Below are 17,294 nucleotides of genomic sequence, written 5' to 3'. Positions count from 1 at the left end.
TTGTTTTTTTTTTCACCACTCCAGTCGCGACGCATGCAGACTTCTGCGGCCATTTGATGAGATCACCAAACTGGTCAGTCGCAGCCAGGGCGCCATCAGTTACATCATATCTTTCGCCTTCTTTCTGGAGCGTGCATTGCGTCGTGTCATTGATCAAGCTGTCGAGGAGCAGGAGCTGGAAGATGAAGAAGTCACAATGCTGAATGAATTCCCGGGTGGGCTACTCCATCTGAGACAAGTCAGCAGGTGTCTGAAGAGGAGTCAGAGGAGGATTGTGGCTGGGGGGAAGAGGAGGAGCAAGAAGAGCAGTCTTTGAGGGAGACTTTAAACATTTCGGGGATCCCTGGGGTTGTCCGTGGCTGGGGGGAGGAGACCGAGGACGACATTCTCTTGGGCGATGAGCAGGAGCCAGGGTGCTCCACCGCTTCCAATTTAGTGCAAATGGGGGCCTTCATGCTCCAGTGTTTTAAGAGGGACCCCGTAAAAAAGCATAAAGGGCAAGGACCAGTACCAGGTGGCAACGTACTTAGACCCCCGGTACAAACACAAAATGGCGGACATCACAGAGGGCTGTCAGAATGCAGCATTTCCAGGCATTGCTGCAAGAGATGCTGGATTCTGATGTTGCGGGCGCTGGCAGAGGAATTTCCACCCACAGAGAAACAGTTGCGAGTACTAAACCTACAGCACATGCAAGAAGAGGGCGGTTGTCATGCCCTGCTCTGACTATGTGCGGAGGTCGGCCAGAATAGCAGCACGTGTTTAGTTTTTTGTTTTGTTTTGGAGTTGTGCTGGATCCGCCTCCCTTCAGGTGCACTGGGTGGGGTCATTGGTTTAAATCTCACTCAATCCCAGTGTTCTGTGCGGGTTATAGAAATCAGTCTGGCCTTGGAAGCAAGGAAGGAAGGATTGTCTGTTCTAGCTCAGATAAGTTAAGTTTGGTTTCTGTTTTTGTTGTTTGCTGTCTAGGTTGTTTGTGTGTCATCTGTCCCCTCCAGGTTCTGTGGGAGCAGGCTGCTCCTATTCCCCTTTTCACCATCTCAGGGGTTCTAGGGTATTTTAGCCCAGGCACGAGGACACATTATTCCTACCATCAAGGTCTGAATGTGGGCTTAGCAGTGTAGGGAGAGAAGTCAGGGATTTGCTAGGATGTGACCCTTCCCCTGCTTCTCGCCTAGAAACTGGTTTGTTGGTTTATCTGTGTATCTGAGATCCCGTCCGCTGTGACAGCGGTTTGAAGATGTGTTGGTCACTTCAGATATGAGATCATTCTTGCAACCAACCCATCGACAGCCGTCCTCTGGATCCAGCCTAAGGGAACGCCTAGACCGACAGGTGTCCGACTACATCAGGTTAACGGCCGATGTGAACGCTCTGAGAAGCGACGAACCCCTTGACTACTGGGTGTGCAGGCTTGACCTGTGGCTAGAGCTGGCACAATTTGCCATGGAACTCTTGGCTTGCCCCTCGTCGAGTGTCCTGTCTGAAAGGACGTTCAGCGCAGCAGCGGGGATCATGACCGATAAGCGCACTCGCCTAGCTAACAACAGTGTGGACTACCTCACATTTCTAAAAATGAATGAGTCATGGATCTCAGAGGAATTCAACACCTGTGACAACCACGTTTAATTGAATTTCCTCATGACAGCCCACAAATATCCGCCACCACCCAGAACACCCTGTCTTAGGTAAACACAGCGGCATAAAAGGCCTTTTCTGTCCGGTGAATGCCTAATGTTTGGGACCTCGGAGGAATTCAACACCTGTGACGACCACGTGTTATGGAACTTCAACTATTATCATTCGGGGTTTTTTCAAGAGGGGGGATTTCGTTAGCCATGTTTTTAATCCAACTTTATATTTTTTCTTCTTTTAAACATATGTATTTGACATCTATTTGAACTGGCCTGCAGTAAAATTGATATCTAATGACCGTCTAATATACCTCCAGCCACATAATTACTTGTTCTTTTCTGTCCGGTGAATGCCTAATGTTTGGGGCCTGTACTACACTTGCCTGCAGTAAAATTGATATTGAATGGCTGTCTAATATACCTCCAGCCACATAATCACTTGATAATTTATGTACGGTGAATGCATAATTTTTGAGGCCTGTAATGTAACTGGCCAACAGTACAATTGTTATACGGTGACCACCTAATGTACCTCCAGCCACATTATCAATTGTTCTTTTCTGTACGGTGAATGAATAATTTTTGGGTCCTGTAGTCCACTGGCCTGCAATAAAATTGATATCCATTGACCGTCTAATATACCTCCAGCCACATAATCACTTGATAATTTATGTACATTAAATGCATAATTTTTGGGGCCTGTCATCTAACTGGCCAATAATAAAATTGTTATACGGTGACCACCTAATGTACCTCCATCCACATTATCAATTGTTTTTTTCTGTCCGGTAAATGCCTAATGTTTGAGGCCTGTACTCCACTGGCCTGCATCAAAATTGATATCTATTGACTGTCTAATATACCTCCAGCCACATAATCACTTGATCATCTATGTATGGTGAATGCATAATTTTTGGGGCCTGTAAATCAATCTAACTGGCCAACAGTAAAATTGTTATACGGTGACCGCCTAATGTACCTCCAGCCACATTATCAACTGTTCTTTTCTGTACGGTGAATGAATAATTTTTGGGGCCTGTAGTCCACTGGCCTGCAGTAAAATTGATATCCAATGACCATCTAATATACCTCCAGCCACATAATTACTTGTTCTTTTCTGTCCGGTGAATGCCTAATGCTTGGGGCCTGTACTCCAGTGGCCTACATTAAAAATTGTATCCAGTCAATGGGGACCGCCGCGAACTTGCGGTTTGCTAACATTTCTTCGCGAATCGTCCCGGCCGATGTTCGTCCATCACTAGTTGACATCCAATATGGTAAACATCAAGGCAATTTAGGAGCTTCAATATTCACAAGGGTTTGTTCACATTGTGTCAGAGCATCATTCCAGAGGTCTATATCAGTAGTATTCCCTAATGTATACTTCCAATGTAAGGCATTGATGCTTGCAACCTTATACCCATATAGTCTCCTAGCATATGTCGCCCTTTAGCCACTGTGCCACAAAAATGTATACTGTGTGACTTATCTGCATTTTTGTGGTGGCCCACTGTATAGGAAAGTGCAGTCCTATGTGCTTTCCTATATAGTTTACAAGTAAGCCTAAGCATACTAACCCAACAGTGGCTAAAAGGACATTCTTTTCAGCCGAAAACTGAAACTGCGCCCCTCCTTCCTCAATGCTAATTTCTTAACCTAACCCCTTCCCTTCAGCCCATGGCCCTTCGGGTGCCCCCCATTTTGCTGATTGCCTCACCTGGCCTCCTTGGTGGTGCACCCCTGCAAGGAATATCATAGATCAGTGAAAAACGCCGGTGTTTGGTAAATTTGGTAAAGTGTACCACTATTAGTAAATCTTTCCCATTGTGTTTGGTTTAATAATTAATATGGTTTAATGTAGTACAGTACTACTATAGGTAACGTCATCTTTCAACTTGAACTAAACAAAACTCTAGCCAAAAAACTACACATATATATGATGTAATCAAACATAAATGTCATATGGATATACAGTGCCTATCCCCAAAGAAGACTTCAGAAATGTTATTCAAATATATAGTCTCATGCAATAATCATTCTCCTCTGTGTTATTTTTCTTGACTGATTAACAGGAAAATACAGTCGAAAAATTAGAAGGAGAAAATATCACGTGCATGACTTATTAATTGCCAAAGTACATGAGTCACCTGCGGGCGACATAGAGTGAAAAAGCTAATAAATTAAAACATTATAATTTGTAATTTATGATGCCCAATTAAAGTTTATGACATTAGTCATGCTTAAACAATTTGGAAGATCCTGCTACAAACAGTACTTCTGTAACACCTTCTTGGTCCCATTTATTTGGAAGCTTCTTTTTGTCAGGCCTAGCAATATGTTAACATCATATACATTTTACATACATTTTCCCATACAATTTTTTATACAATATGTTAACATTATATACATTTTCTTTATACAATCTTTTCGGAGTTGCAGAATTCCCACTCACATGCATAACTGAAAAAATCTTACCCCGGAAGAATCCGCACATGATCTATGGTGGCCATATGCAAGGGGCTTAGTGTCACAGCATTTTGAAGAGATCGGCATATTTTTCAAGGCACTTTTCCGAGTTGTAAATACTTTTTGCACTTTATATCACTGCCAAGCCCTGGCACTTTATATTATGTCATGTTTGCACATTGGATGCCAAGTCGTATATTTTTTTAAATTAATGTTTAATCATGTCATATTATAATAATGGATTTTTGTTGAGTTGCCTTTGGCCATATTGTAGTCCATTTGATGTATAAGGAATATTAACTAGACCTCTTGGGTTGTTTTATCAACTGTAGAGTTCAGTTATTGTAATTCCATTACATGCATTACAGCAACCATATATTATTATTCATTATATTGGTGGTGCCCTTCCTATGTTAATGAGTTTCATCATTAGTACACATCCATAATTGACTTGGCCAAGCATGCATGTGTTCTCAATGGGGAGAGAAATATAGGCACCTCTGATGGTGGTTTGGGCTGACTGAAATCCAACATACCCCATCCTTCTTTGCCATAGCATCTGCTGTCGGGGGACGGTCATTACACCTCCATACAGATTAGTTTGAGTGTCACGGAACCATGAACCAGACGTACAACAAGAGATAAGTGAAAATAAGAAGGCTTTATTGAAAATAAAGCTGTAAAGCAAAAGTCCAAACGGATGGTGAAACCGAGCAGAGTCTTTGCGAAGCCAGAGGTCAGGAACCAGAAGGGTAGTCAGACGAAGCCAGGATCAGGAACCAGCAGGGTAGTCAGACGAAGCCAGGATCAGGAACCAGCAGGGTAGTCAGACGAAGCCAGGATCAGGAACCAGCAGGGTAGTCAGACGAAGCCAGGATCAGGAACCAGCAGGGTAGTCAGACGAAGCCAGGATCAGGAACCAGCAGGGTAGTCAGACGAAGCCAGGATCAGGAACCAGAAGCAGCAGCAGTCTTAGAAGCATGTGAACACAAGAGGACCAAGCAAGGAACTGAAGCCACAGACCTCCTATATATATGAGCTAGGCATCCAGCTCCTCCCAGGGGAAGGAGGAGCCGCAGGGTGGAAGGCTACAAGAAACCCAGGACCCAAGATGGCCGCCAGCACATGTCAAACGAAGGAGAGCAGCAAGCAGGTGAGACCATGACATTGAGGTTCAGATGACATTAGAGGGCAGAATTGGCTGATGTTTATATAATGTTTATTGCCTTAAAGGGGTTTTCCAAGAGTTTTTTTTACTGACGATCTATCCTGACGACACCCAAGACCCCCACCGATTAGCTGTTTGAAAAGGCACCAGCGCCCATAGTAGCGCTGCCATCTTCTCTCAGCTCACCAACAGCACAGTACATTGTACAGTGGCTGTACTTGGTATCGCAGATCAGCCCCATTCACTTCAATGGGGCTAAGCTGTGCCGAGGCCATGTAACCAATGAACATGGCTTCACTTGGCCTAGGAAAAGCTGGGGAAGGCAGCAGCAAACAGGTAAGCTGCTGTTCGGGAGGGGTCCTGGTGTCGGACCCCCTCCAGATTCTGATGACCTATCCATCGGTGGTCTGGACAAGCTGTTGCATTCCGAGGGAGTCATATAAGGTGCATGGTGCTGCTCTGAATTATCTGTTACTACTATACAGGATAAAATGTTAAAGGTCAAATTTGTGGGAGTCCTAAGCAAGGTCCTACAGATTTGGCCCTGGTACTGCTGAATTGAGCATGACTGAGCCATTAAAAATGATGCTTACAGTATATAGGCCAATAAGACATAGATGCACATTGCTAGTGACAGATATCACAGGATACAACAGAGGGAATACCTCTGTATACAGATAGCTACACTAAGATTTCAGTCTCTTGACTGGGCCTTCACCAGTAGATGTTCCCATAATATAGCCTAACGCCTTATTCACACCGTGTTCGGTCAGTGATTTCCATCATTGATTTTGAGCCAAAGCTATCCTGAAGATAGGTCATCAGTATGAAACTCTGACAACCCCTTTAAGAGTAATAAGATATCGCTATCATAGTTTTAGAATTAGTTACTGCGTTATGTGTTACTTCAACATGACATCCATACGTCTTGCTTCCTCTAGAGCAGAGATACTTACAACAGGCTTGCAGCAGAATTCTCTCATTCCCAATGATATAATAACAGGTATGTAAAAGTCCAAACACTTTAGACCTCGAATAGGTTTTATTTGTCTTGAAACCCTGTTCTGATGAGTGAAGAGCTGGGTTTAGTTATGTGGCAGGCATGTTGCGTATTGCTGCATTCCTGGGTAGATATTTCCCTCTAGAATACAACAGAGCTCGGTTACAAAGAAAGCTACTGTTCTGAAGAACAAGGGGAGGAGGGTGGAGGCTGCGCTCAGAAAGAAATGATAACCACTAAGTCAAATTCTGGAATACTTTTCCGTTTCAACCAAGTTTCTGCCTCATAATACATTCTACTGAAGAGAGACCCACCAGCAGGTTTATTAGTGATAGTGTAGCGTGCTGTGTATATGATGCTCATTTGTAGAGTCTCAGTGACCTCCACTTTACACATGTGCTGGAAGTGGCTTGCATCACAACTTTGTCATCATATACAATGCACGCCTTGTGATGGTGACCCTCCTGACTGTCCCAAAGTATTTGATGTGCACCACTTAGGCATCCTTTGTTTGTGAGCGGCATCACCTTGTCTGCCCTGGGTTCAGCTAGCCTGACCCCCAACATTTATACCTCATTATTCTTTGGAAGGTGTCTACAAGTTACACGTACAACAACCCCCAATCAGAACATACCATTGGGGCTTCATGATACTAAGTGGTATGCCATTGTATGGTCCTCTATCATAGTGAATAGCTCTGTAATATGATGTCTGATGGACCAGTGATTATGAAATTGGAGACACACAGAGGAACAGTCTATGGGTACCATAATACAGCTCAATATAACTTACGGGTTGTCTATACATGAGCCCTAACATAGTGAGCTCTACGATAGAGGGTTCTGCAACAATCTCCACCAAGCTCTCTCTCCCCAAATCATCCTGTGGACCCTGAATCTGGCCATACTCATAAGATGAATGTCTCCAAGACCAACAATTTTGACTGGACCAGCCAACCATCTAATGTTTATGGGGTTGTCCTGATTCTCTCCCAACAGCAGTTGTTGGGGTGAAGAAGGGTCGGGTATATTTCAACATGGCCGAACCTGTTATTCTCAAGGGGTATAAGCTGCTTCCATAGGGGTCTGACAGTGGCTTATTCCCCTCTCCCCAGGGGTGCACCGCCAATGAGGCGAGGTGAGGCAATTGCCTCAGGCAGCACCAGGTAGAGATAAGTGGGGGGCAGCGGAAAGGTCTTGGGCAATTAGTGATTTCATTGTGGAAGCGTTCATCTCTGCATATTCAACTGTATTGCTACATTTACCAGTATGTTTTGTAGCACTATATGTAATGTTTTCCAAGCATGCGTCATTTCAGTTTTCGTCTCAGGCAGCAGAAAGGAGCATCCCTGCCTCTCCCTATCGAGAAAACAGCTATAGTATATAGTATATAGCCATCATAAGGCCAGGCTCACACATAGTTAAAAATATGCTTCAGAGTTTAATTATCATTTTAAAAAATACTGAATTTGAAGCATTTTGCTTCAACTTATTATTTTGGCCACTTGTTTATTGGTACTTTGTCTCCCTGAAGTATTTTCTTGAAAAAATATCACAAATTTGGGGACTGTAGCGCTGTGTTAAAGGGGTATTCCCATCTCAATAGTGGCATATTGCTAGGATATGCCATCAGTGTCATATAGGTGCAGGTCCCACCTCTGGTACCCTGTCCTATCTCCAGAACGGGCTTAGTTATTTCTGGAAGTCCCATAGCGGCGAATGGAGAGGTGGCTGTGTATGCACAGTGTGCTCTCCATTCACCACTATGGGACTTCCGAAAAAAAATGAGCAGTGAATGGAGAGCATCACACATCTGCTGGGAACTCTTCTAGGATCCATGGCACAGAGCAGGTCATGGCCTTCAGGGTTCAGGGTAGCAGAGCTTCTGAGATCACAGGACATCACGTAAGGAGATCCTTACTAGTATTAGGCAGCCTCGCAATTTCATGGACTCTGCTTGAAAGGTCATTGAATTTTAATTAGAAAACAAGTAAAAAATCCCAAACTGAATGTGATAAAAGCAAAAATGTTCTCAAGAGTATCTTTCCGCCTCTCTTCCTTATGTGATTTGGGGGAGTCTGGAGGTGCTGTTCTCTCATATCTATGTCATATTATAATCCATAGCTAAAAAGACACAAAATACTTTTATGTTAAGGCAACAAGTTGATTGTAGACGGAAAAAATGTGACTACAGAACAAAACATCCACAAGATGGAGTGCTTGCTTCTAGAAGTGAATGGGTCCAGCTATACGATTTTCAGAACCCAGCTCCACACTGAGCAGTGCAAGAATCACTGGAAAACTACAGACAGAAGGATAGATAGATAGATAGATAGATAGATAGATAGATAGATAGATAATATATAGGAGATAGGTAGATAATAGATAGATAGATAGATAGATAGATAGATAGATAGATATGAGATAGATAGATAGATATGAGATAGATAGATAGATATATATTAAATAGATAGATAGATAGATAGATAGATAATAGATAGATAGATAGATAGATAAATAGATAGATAGATAGATAGATAGATATGAGATAGATAGATAGATATATATTAAATAGATAGATAGATAGATAGATAGATAGATAATATATAGGAGATAGGTAGATAATAGATAGATAGATAGATAGATAGATAGATAGATATGAGATAGATAGATAGATATGAGATAGATAGATAGATATATATTAAATAGATAGATAGATAGATAGATAGATAGATATGAGATAGATAGATAATAGATAGATAGATAGATAGATAAATAGATAGATAGATAGATATGAGATAGATAGATAGATATATATTAAATAGATAGATAGATAGATAGATAGATATGAGATAGATAGATAATAGATAGATGGATATTAGATAGATAGATAGATAGATAGATATGAGATAGATAGATAGATATGAGATAGATAGATAGATATATATTAAATAGATAGATAGATAGATATGAGATAGATAGATAGATAGAAGATAGATAGATAAATAGACAGATAGATAGATAGATAATAGATAGATAGATAGATAGATAGATATGAGATAGATAGATAATAGATAGATAGATAATAGATAGATAGATAGATAGATAGATGGAAGATAGATAGATAAATAGACAGATAGATAGATAGATAGATAGATAGATAGATAGATATGAGATGATAGATAGATAGATAGATAGATAGATAGATAGATAGATAGATAGATAGATAGATGGAAGATAGATAGATAGATAGATAATAGATAGATAGATAATATAGATAGATAGATAGATAGATAGATAGATAGATAATAGATAGATAGATATGAGATAGATAGATAGATAGATAGATAGATGGAAGATAGATAGATAGATAGATAATAGATAGATAGATAATATAGATAGATAGATAGATAGATAGATAGATATGAGATAGATAGATAATAGATAGATAGATAGATAATATAGATAGATAGATAGATAGATAGATAGATAATAGATAGATAGATATGAGATAGATAGATAGATAGATAGATAGATAGATGGAAGATAGATAGATAGATAGATAGATAATAGATAGATAGATAATATAGATAGATAGATAGATAGATAGATAGATATGAGATAGATAGATAATAGATAGATAGATAGATAGATAGATGATAGATAGATAGATAGATAGATAGATAATAGATAGATAGATAGATAGATAGATAGATAGATAGATAATAGATAGATAGATAGATAGATAGATAGATAGATAGATAATATAGATGATATAGATAGATAGATAATGGATAGATAGATAGATAGATAGATAGATAGATAGATATTAGATAGATAATAGATAGGAGATAGATAGATAGATAGATAGGAGATAGATAGATAATAGATAGATAGATAGATAATAGATAGGAGATAGATAGATAGATAGATAGATAGATAGATAATAGATAGATAGATATTAGATAGATAGATAGATAGATAGATAGATAGATAATAGATAGATAGATAGATAGATAGATAGATAATATAGATGATATAGATAGATAGATAGATAGATAATAGATAGATATTAGATTAATAGATAGATAGATAATAGATAGATATTAGATTAATAGATAGATAATAGACAGACAGATCAGATAGATGTATTAGACAGGCATCTCTCTGGCAGTGGTCCCCCCCGCCGTTGGTACAGGGCACTAGTGCTGCCCCCTCTCCCCCCTCTGGGTTTGGTGTGATTAGCAGCAGGCTGATTGGCTGGCTGCCCGCTCTCGGAGAGATTCCACCGAGCCCCCCACCACACGCCCCTTGGCTGAGGAGATGTGTGCGGAGCCCGGAGCAGCAGTGTAGCACAGCTCCCTCCCGCTCGCCATGGAGTGCTGCCGTCAGGCGGTGAGTGGCACTCTGCTGCTGGCTGTGGCATGCCTCCTCCTGGTAAGTGCTCTTCTTCACTGGTTGTGGTTGTGGTGACAGGCGGGCGCCCCTACCTGGTGCCAGCTCAGTTGTGTGGTGTTGGGCAGTGAAGGTGCTGGCTTCACAGGAGCAGGTTCGTGTCTGTGTACAGTCCAGGCATCAGCGTGGCTGGCACCTGTAGTTCTTCAGGAGCTGACAAACTCCGCATCGCCATTCTGTTGCTTCATATCTTGTTGGACTACAAGTCCCAGCAGCCAGGGTTCTTTGCAACAGTATGTTGTGGGAGCCATTCGGACTAGGAATCACGGTTGCTGGGACCTGTAGTTCTTCGTAAAGTGTTTATTTTTATTTGTATTCTCCTGTTGCTTCTCAGTCCTAGAAGGCTATGTCAGTCTTCCTGGGACTTGTAGTTCTCCAGGAGCGACCAAACGTGGCCAGCCAGGCTGCATCCTCTGTATGGAATCAGTTACAGAACTAAAGATCTCAGCATGTCACAGTCAGCATTGGTTTGCTGGGATTTGTAGTCCCCATGATCTCTCTAGCTTGATATATGGACTATGATTACCTTTCTCCAGTACCTTGTGATGAGCATCTTTTACTATGGTATCTGTGCCAGACCAGATTGGCATCCCTCAAGTAATCCAGTGGGCATTAAACTCACTCTATAGTAATCCTCAGCTTTTTTATACTAAGCTCAGATCACAAGGAGGCCTGTGCCTGGTATAACCAGCGATCTGGACCCTTCTGGGCTGGCAGCTCTTAGATTGGCCACAGGTGCCCATGTAGGTGAGATGCCAAGGACCTCAGGTCAGAACCCTGCTGCCTGCCAGGTTCCCATGTAGCAGGGTACTATTATTCGGGCAGCACCTGGATCATCCCTGGACATGACCTTGGACTTGTGTGAGAAGAACATCTGATGTGTTGGGTGCCACCTGATTGGGATCTCGCAGGACACGAAATACCCAGGAATGTGTGGAGAACCTCACGTGTTGCCCTCAGTATCAGCTGGCAGTGCCTACCAGACGTCTCCAGAGCCGCAGTTGGGGGGCTTGGATTGCAGCACACTCCGATCCAAGAGGATTTTGGACACTTTTTTTATAAGAAGTCTCAGTTTGCCAACTTGTTATTTACCAGGTGTGCGCTGACTTCTGAAATGAAGCTTGGAGTCTCGGCCTTGGCGCACGTTTCTGAGAAATGAAACTACCCCACCAAACTTAAAACCGTGTAGGGAAGTATCCAAAACTCTACGTCCTGCTGCCCTATAGATACGCGTGGCATTGTTAGCTCCATCTCTAAGGCCCTGTTCACACTACAGTCATGACTTGGGTTTATAACAAACCTGGGGCACCTCTGCCAGATCTGTTTTCAAAGAGATGCCAATGAATCCTGATGGTCCAGTGCTGTTAATCTTGCCATATACCGAAGACATGGACAGACTGGCACGAACACTAGTGCAGAAGCCATCAGGGTGCAGAATGCACCCGTCTTGTATCCCTCTATTGACTTCACTGGGCACACATGCCAGTGGCAGGAGACATGAAGTATACGTGACTTGTGACCAGGCAGAGCTCCAGATGGTAGGGGGTCTATACCAGACCCCGACAGCTCTCTGTGAAGGACACTCTGTTTTACATACAGCACATGCTTCCTGTTGGAGGCCCCTCGGTGGGTGACAGATCCTGCCAGGAAACCAGGCAGGAAAAATACAGGGGGTTTCCAATAGGTTTTATATTGGCTTAAAATAGTAACTTACCTGATAGATCCTCACCCACATCTGCAGTGCCAGGCTGCGTGGCCCCCCAACACTCACCGTAGGAATGGGGCGATGCCAGAAGACTGAGGGAATCTGAAAGTATAATGAAAAAAAAAAATGTAACTACCATTGAAGGGGTTATCCAATCCCTATAATGACCCCCACAATGCCCAGGCCCCTCCTCTAGAGCATACTTACCTGCTACCGGCACCCGCGCCCCTCTGGATCCCTGCACGGCCGCCGCTGCATCTCCCCATTGCGCGGATCAAAACATCCAGAGACGGGGCAACCAGCCTCCCTAGCGTCACCCTATGGGAGATGCTGTGCAGGGATCCGGAGGGACGTGGGTGCTGGGGGAGCAGGTAAGTATGCTCTAGAGGAGGGGCCCAGGCATTCTGGGGGTCATTATAGGGAATGGATAACCCCTTTAATCCTACTATAAAATACTGCACATTGAGGAGATGAAGAGGTTAACACGTCTTACTGACACTGCATGGTTGTTGGGTAATGGTCAGACTGGCAAGTGATTGGCTTCAAAGGCAGCCAAATGTTTTTTCCTACTGGACCTTTGGGGCCCACTATGGTATCAGAGCCTGGACCCGCCGGGGGATCCTCTGGTACTCTAGTGGGCCAGTCTGACGCTGGGTAATGGTGTTTCCTTCAATCTCTGCGCTTTAGGGTCCATTCACACGTCCGTGGTGTATTGCGGATCCGCAATACACCGGGACGCACATGGCCGGCACTAAATAGAGAAGTCCTATTCTTGTCCACAGCTGCGGACAAGAATAGGACATGCTCAATTTTTTCGCGGAGCTGCGGACCGGAAGTTCAGTGCCGTGCGCTGGAAATGCGGATGCGGAGAGCACATAGTCCACATAGAGAATGAAGGGGCTTTCTGAGACTTTAATACTGATCTATCCTCTGCGAGAAGGCTGCTGCACTACTGAGGGCACCGGTACCTTCTAAAACAGCTGATCGGTCCCAGGTATCGGATACTGATGACCTGCCCACAGGATTGGCCATCAGGTCTAAAGTATTGAAAACCCCTTTTAAAGGGAACCTGTCAGAAACTTTTTGCCCCAAACCACCACCACTACCTACTAAAGCTGCTCTAGGCACTTGCCCCATTTTGATAAAATGTTTGATGCCATATGAAGATTGCCTGTGTGTAGTCATGGAGGTGGAGACGCCGAGGAGTCAGGTCACGCTGTCTGCACATTAATCCTACCTCCAATGGCTTTCTTCAACATAATCATATGTCAGGACAAAATCTTTCGGATGCGCTATTGTGTTCAACTTCTTGCGCATGCGCAGGGAGGCACAGTGTACTTGCCCAGGCTTCTGGCACATGTGCAGTGAGGCACAGTGTACTTACCCAGGTTTCTGGCACATGTGCAGTGAGGCACAGTGTACTTGCCCAGGCTTCTGGCACATGCGCAGTGAGGCACAGTGTACTTACCCAGGTTTCTGGCACATGTGCAGTGAGGCACAGTGCACATGCCCAGGCTTCTGGCACATGCGCAGTGAGGCACAGTGTACTTACCCAGGTTTCTGGCACATGTGCAGTGAGGCACAGTGTACTTACCCAGGTTTCTGTCCCATGCGCAGTGAGGCACAGTGTACTTACCCAGGTTTCTGGCACATGTGCAGTGAGGCACAGTGTACTTGCCCAGGCTTCTGGCGCATGCGCAGTGAGGCACAGTGTACTTGCCCAGGCTTCTGGCACATGTGCAGTGAGGCACAGTGTACTTACCCAGGCTTCTGGCACATGTGCAGTGAGGCACAGTGTACTTACCCAGGTTTCTGGCACATGTGCAGTGAGGCACAGTGTACTTACCCAGGTTTCTGGCACATGTGCAGTGAGGCACAGTGTACTTACCCAGGTTTCTGGCACATGTGCAGTGAGGCACAGTGTACTTACCCAGGTTTCTGGCACATGTGCAGTGAGGCACAGTGTACTTACCCAGGTTTCTGGCACATGTGCAGTGAGGCACAGTGTACTTGCCCAGGCTTCTGGCGCATGCGCAGTGAGGCACAGTGTACTTGCCCAGGCTTCTGGCACATGTGCAGTCAGGCACAGTGTACTTACCCAGGTTTCTGTCCCATGCGCAGTGAGGCACAGTGTACTTACCCAGGTTTCTGGCACATGTGCAGTGAGGCACAGTGTACTTACCCAGGTTTCTGGCACATGTGCAGTGAGGCACAGTGTACTTACCCAGGTTTCTGGCACATGTGCAGTGAGGCACAGTGTACTTACCCAGGCTTCTGGCACATGTGCAGTGAGGCACAGTGTACTTACCCAGGTTTCTGGCACATGTGCAGTGAGGCACAGTGTACTTACCCAGGCTTCTGGCACATGTGCAGTGAGGCACAGTGTACTTACCCAGGTTTCTGGCACATGTGCAGTGAGGCACAGTGTACTTACCCAGGTTTCTGGCACATGTGCAGTGAGGCACAGTGTACTTACCCAGGTTTCTGGCACATGTGCAGTGAGGCACAGTGTACTTACCCAGGTTTCTGGCACATGTGCAGTGAGGCACAGTGTACTTACCCAGGTTTCTGGCACATGTGCAGTGAGGCACAGTGTACTTGCCCAGGCTTCTGGCTAATGCAGTTATTTTTCTAGGTCCTTGAGGTGCCCTCTCTTATGAGATAGGAGAGCGGCTTAGTGATTACTGCTTATGGAAAAGGCCAGCACCCAAAATGTTCCCCGTGATGAACAAGTGATGTCACCTAGCATCCTGAATGGTAAGGCCGCTTTCACAGTCAGTGTTTCGTCAGTGATTTTCATCAGGGGCTGTGAGTCAAAACCAGGAGCGGGTCAACACCTAATGTTTCTCTCCTGGTTTTGGCTCACATTCACCAATATAAATCACTGATCAAACACTGACGGCGTGAAAGCGGCTAGAATATACTAGTCATGCAATAAGTTGACAGATTGGCCATTCCAGGGTTTTGAAAGCAGCAAGACAACTAACGTCACCCAGCTTTCCCAGCATCACAAAGGACAAAGTATAGCATGGCCAGACTTGTTGTTGAGAGAAGGCAGGTTTCTGAAACGGAACCTTTCATAGGCTGGTGGACATATGTGGTGAAGGCTGAGGGACTGCGCATATTCAGTAGGACAGTAACAGTATAGTCCGGGGTAAAGTGTGTAACGTTCCGCCTGCGTTGGGTCGGGAAATATTCATTTCCTGGGGAATGCAGGTACGGATCTGGTTCATGGCTAGTTTCCTACACTGCAGTCTAGCTTGAAAGGATGCTAGAGTTGAAAGGGAGCCAAGTAAGAATACCAGCAAGCAGTTCTGCTATCTAGTAATGCTATTAACTACAGGCTAGCATGCGGCGTGCACCGGAGCGCTAGGTGAGGAGTGGGCTGGAAGTGTCACGGTGTGAAGCTGCCTGCAGCAGACAGCATGCCGCATTCACACTGACAATATTGTTACTACGTATTGTTCTGCCCCTGGGTAGACATAACTGTGTATCTAGCGCCTGTAACAGTTTGCATCTATCAGGCAACCTTGCCCAGGGCCTTTGCACGATACACTTTAACCATTTCCTCGTCTCTAAAACAAAGCCTATGCATTTCAAAGTTTGGGTTTTATTATTTTTTATTGTTTTGTTAGATGTCTGCATGTAGGTTTCCTGGATTTCAGTGTTAGATGATTTAGCAGCTGTTTACATCTTCATATACAGTAGCTTGTTAAAACCTTATGGCCCACATTTTTCCACACCTCCTGACTTCGAAAAGTTGCAAAATGGGGCTTTTGCGACTTTTCAAGCTCACTTGTACAAACATTTAGCGACTTTTTGCATTTTTACACCACTCAGGAAAGTGGGTTTGGTAAGCTACGTTAATGAGTTTCACACCAGATTTATCAGTGACACTTTTTTAAAAGTCGCAAAAAAATAAAAAATAAATAAAAAGGCGCAGTCTCGCTTCAGTAGAAAGGTGGAGTAGGAAAACCGGAGGAGCTTTTCTAGGCAAAAGTGTTAAGTTTAAAGGGGTTCTCCGGGCTTTTAATATTGATGACCTATCCTCAGGATAAGTCAGCAATATCAGATCGGCTGGATCCGACACCAGGCACCGCCGCTGATCAGCTGTTTGAAGAGGAGGTGCGCACCATGCCAGCGCTGCCTCCCCTTCACTGTTTACCTTCTAGCCCTTGCATCTGCAGCGGTGAGCAGGTGTAATTACATCCAAGCCGTCCCATTCATTTCAATGGTACGGATCGCTCCTATAAAAGTGTATGGGAACGATCCGTCCCATTGAAATGAATGGGACGGTTAGGTGTAATTACACCTGCTCACCGCTGTAGATGCAACGGCGAGAAGGTAAACAGTGAAGGGGAGGCAGCGCTGGCACGGCGCGCGCCTTTTCTTCAAACAGCTGATCGGCGGGGGTGCCTGGTGTCGGACCCCAGCCGATCTGATATTGAAGACCTATCCTGAGGATAGGTCATCAATATTAAAAGCCCGGAGAACCCCTTTAGGACAAGGCACATTTATCAAACAACATGTAACATTTGATAAATGTGGCCTAAAGTGCGACAACGTAGACTCAAGCAAAACTGACTTCAGATATTCCCCTCATGATAAATCCCTCCTATGTGTTGTATAAGCCACTTCATTTTCAGCTCACGATTTATTAAACCTGTTAATTTTTTTCTACTCACATTTACTTTAAAAGGGTTAAAAGGAGTCAAACTTAGTGGGGTGTCCCTCCACGGACCCCTCACCCACTCTGCTCTCTGTTCTGCTGTATGGTATCACTTCCTGTTTCCAGTGGGGCTTACAATTTATTTCCCCTGGTGACTCAGTGGTGCATTGAGTGCACTGGGGGTCTACAGATTTACAT

The 17,294-nt window shown here is 44.2% G+C and overlaps 1 protein-coding gene across 3 annotated transcripts in view; it reads left to right on the top strand.

Annotated features, from left to right (window-relative positions):
- ADAMTSL1 (ADAMTS like 1) overlaps positions 1–17,294 on the top strand; it is a 1,022,249-nt gene that overhangs the window by 689,100 nt on the left and 315,855 nt on the right. Inside the window, exon 1 of one of the 3 annotated variants that reach the window (XM_040417240.1) lies at positions 10,592–10,704. The exons of the other annotated variants lie outside the window; for them this stretch is intronic. Coding sequence (XP_040273174.1) covers positions 10,642–10,704 — 63 coding nt within the window. The 5' untranslated portion in view covers positions 10,592–10,641. Of the gene's footprint in view, positions 1–10,591; positions 10,705–17,294 lie in introns of those variants that run through there. 3 annotated transcript variants of the gene reach the window in all.

The sequence above is a fragment of the Bufo bufo genome, chromosome 2 (genome assembly GCF_905171765.1).
Source record: "Bufo bufo chromosome 2, aBufBuf1.1, whole genome shotgun sequence".
In the NCBI taxonomy this organism is placed as follows: Eukaryota; Metazoa; Chordata; class Amphibia; order Anura; family Bufonidae; genus Bufo; species Bufo bufo.
Note: the sequence above shows the minus strand (reverse complement) of the source record. Positions and strands in the feature narration are given on the sequence as shown.